General features: G+C 41.4%; 3 protein-coding genes across 3 annotated transcripts; 2 read left to right on the top strand and 1 right to left on the bottom strand.

Moving 5' to 3' along the window:
* The first annotated feature begins 498 nt into the window (after positions 1-498).
* LOC104451031 (ATP-dependent zinc metalloprotease FTSH 12, chloroplastic) lies at positions 499-11,448 on the top strand. Its single transcript, XM_010065780.3, has 19 exons — positions 499-946; positions 1,275-1,459; positions 2,132-2,358; positions 3,039-3,316; positions 3,672-3,749; positions 3,847-4,089; positions 4,260-4,400; positions 4,484-4,651; positions 5,658-5,770; positions 6,942-7,158; positions 7,860-7,931; positions 8,154-8,273; positions 8,377-8,493; positions 8,589-8,765; positions 9,105-9,224; positions 9,323-9,397; positions 9,802-9,909; positions 10,314-10,394; positions 10,871-11,448. The coding sequence occupies exons 1-19, from the start codon at positions 557-559 to the stop codon at positions 10,946-10,948; spliced, it is 2,988 nt and encodes a 995-aa protein (XP_010064082.2). The 5' UTR covers positions 499-556; the 3' UTR covers positions 10,949-11,448.
* Positions 11,449-11,588: 140 nt separating this feature from the next.
* LOC104451030 (peroxisomal 2,4-dienoyl-CoA reductase) lies at positions 11,589-14,123 on the bottom strand. Its single transcript, XM_010065779.3, has 5 exons — positions 13,856-14,123; positions 13,191-13,350; positions 12,879-13,048; positions 12,502-12,724; positions 11,589-11,990 (listed from the first exon to the last, which is right to left on the bottom strand). Exons 1-5 carry the CDS (start codon positions 14,045-14,047, stop codon positions 11,836-11,838), a joined length of 900 nt encoding a protein of 299 aa, XP_010064081.1. The 5' UTR covers positions 14,048-14,123; the 3' UTR covers positions 11,589-11,835.
* A 2,642-nt stretch (positions 14,124-16,765) lies between these two features.
* On the top strand, positions 16,766-18,780 carry LOC104451029 (GRAS family protein RAD1). The gene has a single exon (XM_010065778.3). It carries the CDS (start codon positions 16,822-16,824, stop codon positions 18,526-18,528), a length of 1,707 nt encoding a protein of 568 aa, XP_010064080.3. The 5' UTR covers positions 16,766-16,821; the 3' UTR covers positions 18,529-18,780.
* The last annotated feature ends 218 nt before the right edge of the window (positions 18,781-18,998 follow it).

Here is an 18,998-nt window from a genome sequence, read left to right as displayed (position 1 = left end):
GCTGATTTTTTTAAAACAATTTTAAAAATAACTTTTATAACTTTTATTTTTAATTTTTGATGAAAATAAGATAAAATGAATAAATCTAATTTTTTAGTTTTTAATTTTTTTAAATAAATAAAAATCATTAAAAAATGCAAGTGGAAAAGAAAAAATAATTTAAATGACACGTTAGCATTTTCAACAGAAAATGCTAACTAAAAAATGCTAACTGTTAACTTTGTGACTCAATCAACTAACTCGATAAATTTTGTGACTTCGATCAATATTTTGTAAGTTTTAAGACTCAATCGCACTTTCTGAACAAGTTTTAAAACTTTTGCTGAACATATCCCAAAGAAAAGCTGAACATATCCCAAAGAAAAAAGAAAAAAGGGGGCAGCCTATTCCGGTGTCGGGGCGAAAAGCCCATCGCCGGCGCAGCCGGGGTGGGAGGCGAAGAAGATAGTGAGGAGTGAGAGAGAGAGAGATAAACCTCTGATAAAACCACCCCTCTCTCTCTCTCCCTCTTCTTCCCTCTCTGCCTCTTCTCCTCCCCTCCCCTAAAAACATTTTAATGGAGCTCGCTTTCCTTCCCTCCCCGAATCCCCTCCTTTCTCCTCCATCCCCATCCCCTCCGCTTCCTTTCTTACTCCCTCCCCGCCGCGCCCTCCGTCGCCGCCCCTCCCGAGTCCGCGCATCTTCCGCTCCCGGCCCCCCCTCCGGACTCCCCTGGCACCACCGCCTCTCCCGCTCGATCCGGCGCGGCTCCGATCGCTTCTTCCTCAACTTCGGCGCCGCCGTCAAGAAGGAAACCGGCTTCGACCCGGAAGCGGCCAATGCCAAGCTGCGCGAGCTGGCCGCGCTGGTTAAGGACCGAGCTCAGCTGAGTGAGGCCGCCGTGGCTCGGCTTCGCTCCGAATTGCTGCCCGCCTTCCTCGATTGGAATCGCTGGGACCGTTGGAAGGTGATCCTCGAATTCTGCGTGCAAAGGCGCTCTCTACTAATCTCGTAATGTGTATGGAAATGTCTCTAATGTCGCTCTAGTTTCGAAGGTGTTTTGGTGGCAGTAGAATTTCCGGCGGCTATTGGTTACTTGCATCTCAATCTTCCGTTTATTTTTTGCTCACATGTCGTGATGTCCTGTCATGTGCAAGCTAGCCTAGAGTCGTGTGTATCTATCTATTCATTCACGACCCGGATACGTTTTCCCTATGTACGAGTGCATTCTTTCTCTCCATTGTATGCTTGGTGATTCTCAATGACCGACTGCGTGTACCTTCTACTTGTCTCAGGACTTGGAGAGTTGGGATCCCAAGCGTATTGCAGCCCTCGTCCTGTATACTCTCGTCGTGGTAGTTTCCTGTCAAAGAGTATACGTAGCAATACGAGCCCCTGTCCTAGACCATCGGCGAAGGCAATTGACAGAGGCTTATATGGACGCGTTGATTCCCGAGCCATCTCCCGGTAACGTCAGAAAGTAGGTTCCCTTCATTATTTACACGTCACTGAAGGGACACAAAAAGGCCTTTCTGTGCTTCAATTCTATTTCTTGAATGTTTGTGCCTCAACATGGTTGAGTGAGTGAAAGAATCACGTATTGCTGCATGCTTGTTACTCGCACGTTCGACTTATGTCCAGGATGCTAGCTGCAGTGTCTTTGCTACACTCCTTTTCCTCAAGGTTGTCTACTGATTTCACTGCTTTTTCCCTTATCTTTTGTATGTCACAGGATATTAAGGTCTTCAATAAGACTAGAAGGATGTGTTTGTCATATGATTGAATAGGAATGCATCGCTTTCAGTGAAGTAATAAGTAACTTTTACTTTTGCTAACTGATTGCTCTGTGGCTTTACTTAACTGAGGGTCTTGTGAAAGTAGATTTCAGAGTTATTCCACTAGTCTCCTTGTCAGTGCCTTGGGAAAGTCACTTTGAGATGTAAGGATGCTATCATTGTTCAAATTAAGCGTTTAAGACTAGTAAAAAGAAGCATCTATTTCCTCAGTTTTGCTTGATTTAGATAATGATTAATTTCCAAATAGGAGCTTGGAAGAAAAGTTGTTTTTACTTTAGCATCCGAGTCCTAATCTTTTATGAGAGGGTTGACATGTTTCCACCAGTAATAGCCGCTAATCTTTCTCCTTATATCAGGTTTAAGAAGAGTGTTTGGAGGAAAACAACACCCAAAGGTCTCAAGATGAAAAAGTTTGTTGAGGCACCTGATGGAACGCTTATCCAGGATCATTCTTTTGTTGGAGAAGATGCATGGAATGATGATACAAAGCTTTTGGAGGAAAATGTGAAAGAAATTATTGACAATAATGTAAAGTTAAAAGCAAGTGAAAAGAAGGAAATAAGGCAAGAATTGGGAATTCAAGGTTATTCGCTCTTTGCATGTCTTTTGCATTACGTGTATCATTTGGCTTTGAAAGGCATTTTGATTTATTCAGTAACTGTTGGTGAGGGTACTAGTATTTATCCATATCAAAATACAGAGCATTACGATACTACAGAAACATTTTTCTGGTATTGTTGAAGTTATTGTGGTGAAATGGGCGTGCTTCACTTAAGTAGATTTCTTTGGTGGGGGATTCAGAAGAATGTCTTTTTACTTTATGTAGCATGAAAGAGGCCTTTTAAAAGTTCCTTTCCTCATCACTGCAATGGCTAGATGCATCTTGTACCTATGGAGACAATCTAAAAATTAGCAGTTGTGGTTTAGGTCTATGATCAAGTTGATTATCATTTATAGATGGTTTGCTTCCCTATACTTTTGTGTATTCGAGTTGGTCATATCACTCTGAGATCTCTTCTTTTGTCTACCCAACCCAATCATTAAGATCAATTTTCCTTCACCAGTGAGAAACATTATATAAACTACTTCTTATGGAACTGGCACTGTACCCACTTTTTAAGCTCACATCAACCTCACATTCATGCAAACTTTGCAAATCATCTGACGCAATGACACCCTTGGCTTCCCAGTGCACCTAGTAAGTGATTTACTACCATGTGTTTTCTTTTATGTAATCATCAAACTTCCATGTTTCCCTGGCAGAGGATGTTAAAGAACTTAGCACCTCATGGCGTGATAGACTAAGTGGATGGAAGGACATCCTCGAGAAGGAGAAATTATCAGAGCAATCAGATTCTGTCAGTGCAAAATATGTTGTTGAATTTGATATGAAAGAAGTTGAAGAAAGTCTGCGCAGGGATGTCACTGAGAAGGTTTCAGATTCACGAGGGACTAGAGCACAGTGGATATCCAAGAGATGGTGGAGATATCGCCCTAAACTTCCTTATACGTACTTTCTTGAGAAGCTTGATAGCTCAGAGGTAATAACCCTTATCTTTTCGCCCGATAGCATTCGTTGATATCCTTTATGCTGGCATTGTATTTTTTTTTTTATAAGTTATTCTACTTGAAAATCTGGCCTTGCAGTGTGTTAATAGCTAATTGCACCAAGGTTAACCTTTTTAATTATATTTTCATCTGCATATACTCTAACATGCTGATAGTATTCTCCAGTTGGATGGTAAGCTAGTCTGTTTGCCACAATTTTTCTTTAGTTGTGCAGGTCGATTATGACCTGATTACTTGTCATGTAAACGAGATATCATCAGTACTTTTTATAATTCAAGCATAAAGCTTATGATTGTTTTGTCTCTGCCTGTGGATCTTATTGCACAGGTTGCTGCTGTTATTTTCACAGAGGACCTAAAAAGATTGTTTGTAACAATGAAAGAAGGTTTTCCACTGGAATATATTGTGAGTGCGACATGTTAATGATATTGATGGAAAATTTAATTGGAAGTCCTTCTTCTCCTTGGCTTGGGCACAGTCTGACCTGTGTCTCATTTTTCAGGTCGATATTCCCCTTGATCCTTACTTATTTGAAACTATCTCAAGTTCTGGAGTCGAAGTTGATCTCCTTCAGAAGCGCCAGATTCATTATTTTATGAAAGTTTTAGTTGCACTGGTGCCAGGAATACTGATCTTGTGGCTTATCCGCGAGTCTGTGATGCTTATGCACGTCACTACGAAGCGTTTGCTTTACAAGAAGTACAATCAACTCTTCGACATGGCATATGCAGAAAATTTCATTCTTGTTAAGTGTTATCTTGGTGTCTAGTACCTTTTTCTTTCGTTTCAAACTTCTATCTAATTTAGCTTCCCCGGCCTTCTGACCAAACAAAAGTTAAAAAGAGACAGAAACATCACATTCTTTTTAGAAACTTTTCAAGTTTTTACTTCTCATTTTGTTTTATTCTGATGCAGCCTGTTGGAGATGTTGGTGAAACAAAATCAATGTATAAAGAAGTGGTATTAGGGGGTGATGTTTGGGATCTCCTTGATGAGCTAATGATCTACATGGGAAATCCAATGCAGTACTATGAAAAAGATGTGCAGTTCGTTCGGGTAAATTCTTCTGTTCCTTGAAAATTCAATTACAGTTATGCTTTGGACTGCATAGGTGAGATAACATTTGGTTGACTGAACAGGGTGTTCTTCTTTCGGGGCCACCTGGAACAGGAAAAACGCTTTTTGCCCGGACATTGGCAAAGGAAAGTGGATTACCTTTCGTGTTTGCCTCAGGTGCAGAGTTCACAGATAGTGAGAAGAGTGGTGCTGCAAGAATTAACGAAATGTTCTCTATTGCTAGAAGAAATGTAAGTATTATGGTTAGATCGTGGCTTAGAACGATTTGGAATCCATATAAGTAGACAAAGGTGGCTAAGTAGCATCAACATCGACACATGATACGCAACATGACATGACACAACACGCCGACACGTCATTTCTAAAAAAATAGACAATTCTGACACGTTGGGACATGTATATTTTTATATATACATGATAAATTATTAATTTTATGATAATTTCAATCAAATTAACTTGATTCAAATTCACAAATAAACAAATAAGAAAAAAAGAGCCTAGAATGAATTTACACTAAAAATATTAATCCATCGTTTGTTAATATCATTCATTGTTTCGCATTGACAAATTCAACTACATTACATTCCAATAATTCATAAAACTAGGATTTAAAAAAAAAAGAGGGGTAATCCACATTCCATCATTAAATTTAACATTTAATAATAGGTTGAAAAAAAAAAAAAAAAATCCACATGTCGGATATATTTTTGGGGCTAGCTGGTTATATTGATTTTGTGGCGGCTGGTTATATGACTTAAGTATGATAGATTTACATTTTGACTCTTAATTTGTTGAACATGTTTAAATTGACCTGCGCGTGTCATAAAGGCACGTTTGGATGCTGGACTCGCATGTCACTGGCGTGTCCAGATTGCTGACCATGTGCCAGATGTTTGACACTGTTGATCACATGTCAGTCAAGTGTGAGACAGGTGTTGGTGTCTGGCATCGATTTGGAGACCCCTTGGAGTGTCCCTGCTTCCTAGGAGGGTAGTAGGATATAAACAACTGGAGTTGCTTTTCAGTTGCATTGGTCATAGCACCGTAATACATAACTAACAAAGAGTAACTAAATGGTGTTTTCCAAAGACCACATGCATTAATTTACTAAATACATACGGATCTCTGTTATTCTTATTTGCTGCTGGTTAACTTTATTAGTAGTTAGATTCTATATCAATTTTAAGCGAGCTTGGAAAGAGTGGGTGAGTTATAATCATAAATTTGTTTGTACAGGCACCTTCATTTGTCTTTGTAGATGAAGTTGATGCCATTGCAGGAAGGCACGCGAGAAAGGATCCACGAAGAAGAGCGACATTTGAGGCATTGATTGCGCAGCTTGATGGGGAGTAAGTGCATATTTCTTTGTCATCCTAGCTTATTGCTGACAGTGAGAGTCAGCGCTTGCCATTTACTCATTATCAATTCTTTAGGCAGTTCGGATTATGCTTTCCCTGAGTGTTTAACTATGATGGCAACCCATTGTTATCCACCATTCGCATCAATTTTGACTGAACATATTATGATTAGATGTTATTTTTGGTCAGGTTTTTTACCACAAAATTTTTTGAAGCCATATTATGCCCTTCATGCTTATCTTTCCGTTTTTCATGTGGGTTGGATACGAGGGTCTCCTATTTCCTTGGCAATTTTTCTAGTGGCGACTTCTGCATAATATTGAATGATGCTTCATGGAGATTGAGAAGGAATACTGGATCTTCAATTGATGCTTTTGTCCTTTGAATCAATTGCCACATTTTTCATTAACTTTTGACTCAGTTAGGGTTAGCTATTTGAAAATTGAAAACCCATGCCTTGTTCACAAATGTCCTACGTTTATCCAGTGAGAAGTTCCTTAATATCCAGTTCAAACTACATTCAGTGTGCCTTCTCACTATTGGGTTCTTGTCCTTCCCCTCCTTTTCATTTTTTTTCTTTTAATCCTTACCATATGCTTAAATATTTAGCAAGACACTTATTTATCCTTCTTGGCCCTTACATGGTATGTTGCTTGTACTCAATGAGGCATTTTTTATAGTATAAGGCTGGACCCTAACAATATGTTTGGTAGGAGAGATTGGGAGTGAAAAGAAAGGATATGTAAAACACATTCTTGTTTGGATGGGGGAAAAGAGATGAAAGGAAATGCTTAGTTGAGATTGGTGATGTTATTTTTATATCCATTTTAGATGCTTACAAATTCATCCAAATATAAAGGGATTTGTTTATCAATAAATAAATCTTTTCCTCTTTCTCACCCATGCCCTTATTTCATTTCTATTTCTGAATACATAGAAGGATATCTCACATAAACATATTCCTTTCCTTTCTTTGCCTTTCGGTAGCATCTAAACAATATCATAACTCAGTCCTTCAACTCCCTCTTGTTTCTCTAATAACTATTCGAATCTCTTCTCTTTCTTTCAAATCACCCTTACCGAACATAATTAAGTCTTTCCACTCTGACTGCTTCTGTATGAAGATAGATCTTTCTTGCTCATTATTTTCTTGAAATTTTAGGAAGGAAAAAACTGGTGTCGATCGATTTTCCCTCAGACAAGCTGTGATATTTATCTGTGCTACCAATCGGCCAGATGAACTAGATTTGGAGTTTGTCCGCCCTGGACGTATTGATCGGCGTTTGTACATTGGACTACCAGATGCCCAGCAACGTGTACAAATTTTTGGTGTGCACAGTGCTGGAAAGCAGTTGGCTGAGGATGTCAACTTTGGGGAGGTAACACATGACTACGCATCTTCTTTTTAGCTTTCATTTAATTTTCAAGGCTTAATATCTATAATTTGTGACCCAACAGTCAAAGAATTCACTATTGGTTTGACACGTCTTAATTACCAGTTTATCTGTTGCTGTACTAAAATTTTCAGCTAGTGCTGTAACAGGGCAACAATTGATTAGGGAACAATAGATCAGAGGGATTCTGGCCAAAAAAGGGGAAAAAAGAATAGTTCCAGAGGGATGAATGTTTTGAGTGTTGCAGAAAAGCAAAAGGTCTGTGGTGCTTATATTGTAGGCTGAACTAGTTAGAGAGAAGCAATGGTGATACAGAAAATAGACAGGATATGTTATGGCAGCCAAAAATTATAATCATCTATCTATTGTTTGTTCTATTCCTGCCATATTAGCTGACCAATCTCCTTTGATTCATTATATACCTAACACAGGGGCAACACTGACAATTACTGTCTCCCATGGTCGAGCTTTTTAGGATATTCAATTTGTAGCCTGATTATGCAAGCAATGGGATTGATACCTCAGTTATCATCTAAGTAGAGTGCTGTAATAAATGTAGTTTATTTTATGAGCCCTGTCGAGCTTATTGAATATGGTACTCTCGTCTTTATAGTGCATATAACCCATATCTGTGTGGTTCTCTGCCAATTTCAACTCACTCTTTTTTATTTTTGGGAACTTTCCAGCTTGTATTTCGCACGGTTGGTTTTTCTGGAGCTGATATTCGAAATCTTGTGAATGAATCAGCAATCATGGCTGTAAGTTAGTTCACTGTCTGATTTCGTTAATTGTCTGATATTGATCATATTTGGACGGAATACTAATATATTAGCTTTTTTGGTGTTGAGACGATTGGACAGTCTCGTTGGAACTTGTCTTACACTAAGTCTAGAAAGTTGTTCTTAAAATCTCTCTCCTTAGTTGGATTAAATGTGGAATTGGATTGTAGTTTAACTTTGGCCCTCTTTGTTTCTGCTCAGGTGAGGAAAGGACATTCAAAGATCTACCAGCAAGACATTATCGAGGTTTTAGACAAGCAACTGCTTGAGGGGTTGGGGGTCCTTCTTACAGAGGAAGAACAGCAGAAATGTAAAGAAAGTGTATGTACTTTCTTCCTGTAGCATTTATCAAAGTTGTTGATGCAATGCTAACCGCTTCTTCATCGACTGTTAATTATACGAAATTTATATTCTATTGTCATAGGTCTCATCAGAAAAGAAGAAACTCTTGGCTGTTCATGAAGCTGGTCACATAGTTTTGGCTCACTTATTCCCTCGATTTGATTGGCATGCCTTCTCGCAGCTGCTGCCTGGTGGCAAGGTATTGGCTATACCCACAGAATAGGAATCGTTAACTCAGGTTCGTGTTTAGAGGAATAGCATTCTAAGTCTCTTCTATATCTTTACCATGAGTAGGAGACTGCAATATCTGTCTTCTACCCCCGCGAAGATATGGTGGACCAAGGTTATACAACCTTTGGCTACATGAAGATGCAGATGGTGGTCGCTCATGGTGGGCGATGTGCTGAACGTGTTGTCTTCGGCAATGACATAACTGATGGAGGGAAGGATGATCTGGAGAAAATAACAAGGGTAATTTTTGTCAGCAATATGACTGTAACTTGAAGTAGGATGTGATTGTCTTTTTTAATTTAAAGAGGTTGTTAATTTCTTGATGTCAGATCTAGTTGGTGATTTAAGTATTTTCAAATCATCTTTGCACCTGCACATGCAGGTGCACATGTGCAATTTCTAAAGAAAATTTTAGGAATTATAATCATTAATTGGTGCTGCTGATCATTTTATATCATACGGGTGCTCTTTTTCTGAATGAAGCTATTCATGGCAATATGTGCTTCTGTTATTGTGGAGTCATTGATAATTTGATAGTTGTTTGATATACCATTCCTTATGTCACTTAAAATCTGTCAGATTGCGAGGGAGATGGTAATCAGCCCTCAGAATGCAAGGTTGGGGCTGGCCTTTCTAACAAAGAGAGTTGGCTTACTTGATCGACCAGATAGTCCAGATGGCGAGCTAATAAAGTATAGGGTCAGTTATTTTTTGCAGTGGTTTTTGCAGTATGTTTACTGTGGTACTTGCAGAGTCTATATAACCAACTTGTTGGTTTTTCTTTTCTTTCATGTCAGTGGGATGATCCAAACGTGGTACCTGCTGATATGTCACTCGAATTGTCTGAGCTCTTCACTCGGGAGTTGACCAGGGTAAAACACAAGACTAATTTTTACCTTTGATACGTGCCAGTAAGTAATGGATGTGCACAGTCCTTGGTGTCTGTATTGTCTTGATTACTAAACATTCATTGAAGTACTCACTTATAAAAAATCTTGATTCTTTTCTTTGTTTTGAGTACTTAAATGTTTGCAGGGTTAATGATAAGCTGCTCAAATTCTTTGTTGTAAGCTGGTGTGGGCGTAGAGAAAATTGATAGCAAGTACATGAGAAGTGAAAAAAAATAGCAGTTGAATTATATAATGATCAGAAAACCAACTTGTTGTGTTGTTTATCAAAGATGCAGATTTATTATTTTTTAAAACACTACCTTTTAGTTCCTTATTTCTGCTTATTTCCCCACTTGTTGTTTACATGGAACTTGATGCATGTACAGTACATTGAAGAGACAGAAGAACTTGCAATGAAAGGTCTGATGGAGAACAGGCACATATTGGATATTATTGCTGATAAATTGTTGGAAGATTCGAGGATCACTGGCCTGGTATACAGTGCTAATTCCTATTTTTGTCACTTTACCATGTTGCTCCATCTCAGAGCTGAGCTTGCATGATCATGTAGAGGATGAAAACTTATAAACAAACCTCATAACGTTCGTGCTATGATTGTGCAGTGCTCTTAGGTTGTCTCTTACATGAGCATTTTACTTCCATTGCCTCGCTTGACTCTAGTTTTATTCAAATTGCACAATTTTTTCTGTACTCTTTCAGATAGCATGCCTATCAGTCAGGAGATTCATGATCTTTTAGCCTTTGTACCTGTCTATGTAGTTCGTGGAACTGTTTCCAATTTGTTTGTTCTTTCCAGTATGGCCCCTGCAAAAGCCGATTTAGGACTTTGATCAGCTTATTTGTATACAAGTTCATAATTTTTGTTTTGTGTCTTTAGGAAGTTGAGGAGCTGATGAGGCATGTCCCTGTTTCAATGTTTGAAGATTTGGTGAAACCTTTTCAAATAAACTTGGACGAGGTAAATTTCTGCGATCATATTTCATACTAAATGCTAAATGCATAGCTGCGTCGGTACTGATTGCAATCTACTTGTTGAGGGAATCCTCAGTGCATGCATCCAATCTTAAAATCAACTAGGTTTAAACTATTTTTGACTATGACCAGCAGCTTAGGATGCATTTTCTGTTCTATCCAAGTTTCTTGTTACTTTTTAAAGTACAATTTATATATATATTTTTTCCTATAGATTGAACAGACCCTCTGCCCTCTGGTTATTAAATCAAGGCCAACTCACCTTCTGCACAATTATAACTATTTAACTTTTGTGGTGCTCTTTCCTTCTGCTCTTAGGGGTGATCCCTTTTGCATTATCGTCGTCTTGAACTCAGATATCCTCGATGTTTATGTGTTTTCAATCTCTTTCCTTTGGCTGCCACATTAACCATTGCTTGGTTTTGCACTATAATTTCTTTGACCGTATCATTAATTCTTCAGGATGGACCTTTGCCTCATAAGGATAAGCTGCGCTATAAACCTCTTGACGTGTATCCAGCACCTCTTCATCGATGTTAATGAGTTTCCAAGATCCATGCTTTAGTTGGTGGGTCTTCAAATCTGTATGGCAATTTCAGTCAGATTCATCGAGCTCAAAGGCCACATGCTGCCCGGAAAGCTTCAAAAAGTTGGAAAGAACGGCAACTCTGCAGCACATTCAGGTGTAGTTTGCTACCTGCTGAAGCCACTTACCACCCAGCATGACAGCTATGGATCAGAGGACGGCTTTATGTGCCAATGACTGAATTCTTTGATCCTGTTGATCCCTCAGCGCGAATGATGTGCCCACCGAGATGGACGATCGGCGTCTATAAGTGAAATGCGTCCATTGAAGCTCACAATTCGTTAATCTTATTTTTTCCAGAAGCTCACAATTCGTTATCTTATTTTTTCCATCACCGAGCCTCGCACAACCATCTCGTGCCCTTATTTCACAAATATTTCTTGTTTGTATCTTTTGTACTATAAACGTTATGGCACAATTTGTTTTTACTGGGTAGAAGAAGGTATCGAAACCACCTATATAATAGACATGGTTTGCAAATGGGAAAAGAGAGAACTTTTTGTACAGCGAGGGCACCCACAACCGTGGAAGTTATGACGAATGAACTTATTTTACCAGCGTGACAATAGCACCATCCGTCGCACAGTGTTGCAATGTGTCGAGATACTGCGGTCATTTTTACTCCATGAGAAATAACTGTTGTCTGATCATTGTATTGACGACATGGTACCAAATTGTTCCTTATTTTGTAAGGGGGGCTGTACCTAAGGTCGTTGAAATAATAATGTAGAATCTTCCGGTAACCCCACGAATAAGATTTATTTATGAACCATGGTACAGAAAGGCAGCTCCATGGACAATGATCGGTGGGGTTGCACCTTGCATAACTCTTCCAGCGTGCTCAAAGCTTGCTTTTTGGAACCCCGATTGCCACGTCCCGTGACCTCTTTTCCACTGCTCGAGAAAGTTGCTTCACTGCCTCTTTTGGCAGATGACGAGGCCGGCTCAACCAAAGTCCACCATCGACTACAAGTATGGTTCCGTTGACGAATTTACCTTACAACAATATCCATGAGCAATGTCATCAGAAAGCTAAACCTTATATAGAGCCAAGAGAAAATAGCGCAGTCACCAATAAAACATTATTCAAGTTCTTTAGGCTGCAAAACCTGCCAATACCAAGGGTTGGCCTCGTTGAAAACTGTGAGCCCTTTTCACGCACGCGACCAAAATTCAAGACTCACTCTGTCCCCTCCTCCCCTAAGTGTAATTAACAACTAAGTCCTCAGTGTTCATCCTTGATTTTCTTCTCTTGAACCAACAGTTATTGTTTTGCTTTGATATTCCTACTATATGTAAAACGAGTGTCACGCCAAACTGCATATATCTTTAGCAAAGGGACACCAACCAATGAGAGATACTTCAAGATCACAACTTATGATGTAGACTGGGGAAAAGGGAGACTGGGGAAAAGCGAGACACTGAACGCCGAGAGCTTAAGAAGACAAGTGACTCAATGAATCAAAAGTGGACTTATATGCAAATTCAAAGTGAATGAGTCACTAACCTGCATCCGAAGCAAGGTAAAGAGCTGCCATAGCAATGTCCCATGTTTCGCCTAGTTTATATAGAGGCATATAATCTCTGGCTTTACTATCAATTTCCTGAGGAGCGAGCTTACTCATGCCAGGAGTGTCGCCAATGGGGCCAGGAGCTATTCCATTTACTCTAATATCGTAATCAGCTCCCCACTCTAGCGCAAGGTTTCTTGTGACAGCATCAACAGCCGCCTGTAATAAATTAATCCGTGTGAGACCACTGCAAAGCTCACATCTCCCCTAACGCGGGCAAACAATGTCATGGGATGGATTTGGTCGAATCCTCATTCAAAAAGTAGTCATAAAAAAAGGGAAACCTGCAGACATACTGTTCGATATGACCAACCTTAGCTGCAGAAACGTGGATTTGATACCATGCTGCCGTATAATGCAAAGTGGCACTTATGTTCAGTATAGTTCCGCCACCCGAGGAGCCTCTTCCAGGTCCTCCCTTCTTAAGATACTTAAGTGCCTCGTGACACATTGTGAATGTGCCAACTGAATCAATGTCCATAACTGCATGAGGATTATCTGCTATGTTAGTGCCCTTAGATGCTTTGAATTAAATCCTTTTCAGCAACTAGAGATCCCCCTCTTTATTAAGCCGGGTTCAGACTTCTTATAGACTCAAAAAGGCACATGTAGAAAAGGACAGTACCTGTCCGAAACCCGTTGGGTGACAAATCTTCGGAGGAAACAAGAAAATTGCCAGCAGCAGCATTGATCAGAATATCCAGCCTGCCAAAATGCCTGAAAGTGGACTCTACAACTCTCTTAGCATCGTCTTGTTTGCGCACGTCGCCCTCAAACCCAACAGCCTACGAAGTCATCATCAGCAAAGGAAGGTATAGACAAGCAAAAAAAGAACTGAGTTCAAAGCACGTCGGTCGGAACAGCAATTTGGGGTCGGCCTAACCCAATGATAAGTAGATTAAAAGCATAGCAAGGTGGCGATCAAACATCATCGTCATCCCGGTTGGAATGTCACGCCAGCTGAAGCCTCGTTACTCATCAGAAACAATGAATTAACCAACCGGCTCCCCCAATGTGCAGCTAAATTCAGCGCATGCAGTCACAACAGGTGAAGGCAGGCGCTCTGAAGCTCAATCCTCCAATTCCAAACAGGCTAAAGATAGACAAGATTCACAGACGACATCCCCATCCGGAAAGAGAGAATTAATACTAGGGGATTATATATAATAATACACGCAGCATCGCTCAGCCTCAGCAAGAAGGGCGACAGTTGGCGGATCCGCAGCAGTGGAGAGAAGAGAATTCAAGTTGAATCGAGGGAGGGAGCAGAGAAGAGGGGAGGAAGCTCACGGGGATTCCAAGAGAAGCGAGAGCGGAGACGGCGGAATCGAGGACGGGCTTGCGACGACCCATGATGGCGACGGAAGCTCCATGAATGCCCAGCTGGGTGGAGATCTCGAATCCGATGCCGGAACCGCCGCCCGTGATCAACGCCACCTTCCCTCTCACTATATCCCCCCTGAACGGCGACTCCTTCCCCATCCTTCTCTCTTCTCTTTCGGCTCGCGACCCGCCGCAAACGCCAAGGCCTGAAAATGGACGCCGGCCGAGCCCCTTGGTCTGTGAAATATTTAATGTCGTACAAATTTTTTTTTTTTTTTTTTTGGATACTGACGTTAAAAGTTGGGGCACCGCGAAGTGGCCACGTCAAAATTAATGTCATCTTTGAACCCCTCAACGCAGAGAACGACGTGCAACAAGTATTGAGCATGAGATAAGCCCCGTCAAATGGATGGACCGTGTCAGGTTTGCCGAAGATGGTCTAATCTAAATTGACTCGTTTAGCTCATATTAACTCATTTTCGCACGATATAACTTTAAATATATGGCTTAATCCGGGCTTCAATGTTTAATGATTTATTTTCTTAAATTGTTATGTTTAAAGAATGAGCGGCTCTATAGACCACTTGTTAAGTCAGTCATGGAGCTTGAGTGTTCGGATTAGGTCGCGGGTTAGGACTTTATGTGGCTCATGAGCAATGAGGTGACAAATGTGAGTGTTGCATTGATGGACATAGACACCTATGTGGATGGTCCGATGGTCAAGTTCTGAAGGTGGGGGTGAGGGTATCGGTGAGGCGAAGGGGTGGTTGATCTCGCTTGAGTGAAGGGAAGCATTCTTTGAAATGCCCATTCAATTAAAGAATGCACAAATATTAGGTTTTGAGTTGTTACACACCAAGCATCCGTGTATCAATGTTGCACTCTTGACATTCAGGAGTTTGTCCGATGAATAAGCTCTCGAAACCTTGGCAAATACATGAAATTGCAAAGAGAATGACTATGCCGACAATTCAAAGATTCTTGATCAAAATGAAATTTGTCTAAATTGAATAGAACTCAATGCCGATTCCCCTCCTTATGAGACATGAATTATCCAAGAAGATGGAGCAGGAAACAGTGAACTATTTCCTTTACTTAATCAAACTCACTATTTTCTTACATACATTCTTTCCTAATATTTTCTTTGTCATTTCATTTTCCCACTGTCTGATGTTGTAAAGAAATTTAACCGTGGAAGATAGTTTTAGTTCAATCGAATGTGTGCTTAAAGCTAAATCGAATCTGTAAAAATTAAACTCAAGTATAACTAACACCAACAACGATATCAATGACAAGACATCATTATAGTCACAACTGGGCTTAATATCTAACTCATATTCCTCTATCTAGCAATGTTCCAAACAAAGCATAACTTCTTGATCAAATCGATAATAACTGTGCTTAGAAGATTGTGACATCCCTTGAAACAATGCAACATTTCAAACAAATTTTTAGAATAACACCATCAATCAACTGGAAGAACAAACCGATTATGTAGCAAAGAATTTCTTAATCTCCAAATTTCGCATATGCAACAGTTCCAAGGTCTAATTTACAGCCCATTAAAGTGAAGAATAAAGAAAAGAAATGCATTACATCAAAGGAAGAATGAAAAAGGAGAAGTGAGGGGAGAGACGAAAAGACATTTGAAAAAGAGCTAGAAATGGGGATGGAGCTGGAGAAGAAGAAGAAGAAGTCAGGACATTGCTGATAGCTCCACCACCATCATCAGCAGCAGCGGAAGAAGGAGAGGAACAAGTCGAAGAGGGAGAGAGATAAGAGGGAAGCGAAGAGAGTCAGATCTGTTTTCTTAATTTGGGTTGAAAGTGGGTTTTTTACAGGCCCACTACTACAGAGGCTTTTTACTAAACATTTCTGCTAAAATTGACACACAATGACATGCTTGGATTTGGGAGGGAAGATGAAAAGAAGAGAGACAAGGGAGGTGCAAAACTTGACATGTTGGAATGGGACAAACAAGTGAGAAAGCCTACATTGGATGTCTCATTGCTTGTTGGCCGACCGAGAGAGAAACAAGGCACGTTAGTCCATTGCTCTTGATAAAAGTCGGGGTGGGGGGAGGGTCCCACCTTCCCGTGGAGAGCTTTCATAACCTAAATAACCGGCACCGCCCGCTTTTGTCTTTAAGGCCGGCTATTGCAGTAAAATTCCCTTTCTCTCCACCCTTCTCCCTTTCCAGACTTCCTCAAGCCTAATTCCCTTACTTACTTCTTAGGTCTTATTTCCCTCGATGAGCCATATAATGCTGATACATCCTCCTACCACGACGATGGCAACACATCCTTCTAACTGTCAATTCAACGTTGATAATGAGGATTTTAGGTGGGGTAGATAAAGACAAAATGCAACGTGATGGAGAAAAAAGAAATGTGAAATAATTTGCAAACTGGGCAATGCTTAGTCTTAGTCGCTCAAGTTAATGACGTCTTTAATATGCCTGGAGTTTGGTTGTCAATAAAAACAACAAATGCATGCGCCACTCTTTCTTTCTCAAGCAATGCTCGTAAGAAATGGACTTTAAATGAAGTTTTGAGGAGAGGAGTATGGTTCTAGCTGTTGACCCTTTCCAGGCGAACCATTTCTAAATGCATCCATAAGAGATGGAAACGGATTACCACCTTGAAATTTTTTTAGTATTGGCTAGTTGTACATAGTTAACGTGTACTGTAATTTCATTCTGATACCATGCCAGACTTGCATCACGGTATTGACCAATAAGGAATTAAATGTAGTTTAGCTCAAAGCAGATGGAATATTCTTTTTTTTAACATAGGTACAAGGTACGCCTGTCCCCACCACCTTCATTTATAACAATGCGTCCCCCAAACTCTTGGGCCATTCCTCATTTACCCAAGGTCCTCACCTCACCTCACCTCACCTCCTCGACTCCTCCTCCTGCAAAGAGCGAAGCAATGGAAGCTCTGAACGGATGCCTCTACTTCCCCATGCACCATGACAGCCTCAACCATGACTTTGCCTTGAGAAGATTTTGCCCTGCCAGGTTAGAGCAGGAACAAGGCCAACCGGGGCAGCGGCAGGAGGAGGACGACACACTGTGGATCCAGATCGATCCGCACTGTTCACCCAATTGCGACCATGACAACGCCCCTCATCTAACTTCCTCATCTGAGGTCGACGAATTTGTCGACAGCTTCATCAACGTGGGAGATCATCATATTCATGACCATGTGGGTGAAATTGATGGCACTGTCATATCCTTGGATCAATTTGAAGAGGACACCGGAGGGTTCTCCTTCTCCACGGCAAATGATGCGTGCGGAGATCACGTCCCTCTCATGATCAACAGCATTGAAGGGGATGAGATGGACATCATCACAGAGAAGTCGAATCAGAACTCCGAGAATGCTCAAGGCACGGTCAATCAGGAGGCAAGCCAAGGAGTCGACCAAGGACTCCACTTGGTCCACTCGTTGCTAGCGTGCGCTGAGGCGATGGGTTGCCGAGACATGCAACTTGCCGACTCTCTACTCTCTCAAATCTGGGGCTCGGTCACCTGGCTCGGCGACTCTCTCCAGCGTGTTGCCTACTGCTTTGCAGTCGGATTGAAGTCCAGACTCTCCCTTCTTCACAATGTCAACATGAATGGCACTTTTTCCACAACTACCCCAACTAACTCACCAAATGACATGTCCCCTCCTCCCATTAGCAGGGAGGAAAAGTTGGAAGCTTTCCACCTCCTCCACCAAACCACTCCTTACATTGCCTTCGGCCACATGGCGGCCAATGAAGCAATTCATCAAGCTGCTCGCGGGAGTGATTCGCTGCACATCATCGATCTAGGACTCCAACACACATTGCTCCAGTGGCCCTCTCTGTTGAGAACTCTGGCCTCCAGGACAGAGGGCCCACCAAGATCGCTCCGGATCACAGGACTAATTGGTGATCCTGATCACTCCCCAATGATAGAATCTGCCATGACATCCCTCACTCACGAGGCCGCTTCATTAGGTATAATTTTCCAATTCAACATCGTGACGGATCCGCCGACCCCGTCGCTCTTCACCAAAGAGAAACTCGGGATAGTGGAAGGAGAGGCGTTATACGTGAACAGCATAATGCAGATGCACCAGTACGTGAAGGAGAGCCGAGGCTCACTCAAGTCCATCCTCCAGGCCATTAGGAAGCTTGGACCGACCCTACTGACTGTGATTGAGCAGGACGCAAACCACAACGGGCCCTTCTTCCTAGGGCGGTTCCTGGAGTCGCTCCACTATTACTCGGCCATATTCGACTCCCTGGAGGCAAGCCTGCCTAGGAACAGCGTGCAGAGGATGAAAATTGAGGGGAATCACTACGCGGAGGAGATAAGGAATGTGGTGGCCTGCGAGGGGTCAGAGAGGAGGGAGAGGCATGAGAGGGCGGATCAATGGCGGAGACAGCTGGGCAGGGCCGGATTTCAGGGGGTGGGTCTCGGGAAGTGCATGAGCCGAGCCAGGATGATGTTGTCGGTCTATGGCTGCGACGGGTACACGCTTGGCACCGACAAGGGCTGTCTTCTTCTTGGGTGGAAAGGCAGGCCCATCATGCTTGCTTCTGCATGGCAAGTCCCATCGTCGTCGTCATTGTCGTCGTCCTCCTCCTCATTGCCGCCTTCGTGAGTGAATTGTCATCTGGAAGTAGCTTGAACCAGCCAAAGAAACTGGTTACAAAACAATAATGAGGTGGGACTCCAGGGTATCAAAGTTGTATGCCCGGCAGTAGCCATGAATTCGTCGAAGCATCAGAAATTTCTTGGGAAATGATTTCAAATCATAGTATTGGTTTTTTAAATTGAGCAGCCCAAGCATAGGGGGTACTGATCTGTTTTTATTTTTTTGGGGGTTGAAAATGGGTACTGATCTTCTACTTCACTAACGGGTTGATTAATTCAGACCAAATTTTTAAGGGAGAACTTACTTTCCACAAGTAAATATCACACGTAACATGATTCCATGGTTCAAGTGCTCTGACCAGACGATTCAAACTCTTGGCTTATGAAATCACTTCACAATTCTAGCTGTGTATGCACTTGTTCGTGCATCAACATCACGCAAACAAATTCTTTTAAATGACTTGGTTTTGGAATCAC

This window comes from Eucalyptus grandis, chromosome 6, assembly GCF_016545825.1.
Source record: "Eucalyptus grandis isolate ANBG69807.140 chromosome 6, ASM1654582v1, whole genome shotgun sequence".
In the NCBI taxonomy this organism is placed as follows: Eukaryota; Viridiplantae; Streptophyta; class Magnoliopsida; order Myrtales; family Myrtaceae; genus Eucalyptus; species Eucalyptus grandis.
Note: the sequence above shows the minus strand (reverse complement) of the source record. Positions and strands in the feature narration are given on the sequence as shown.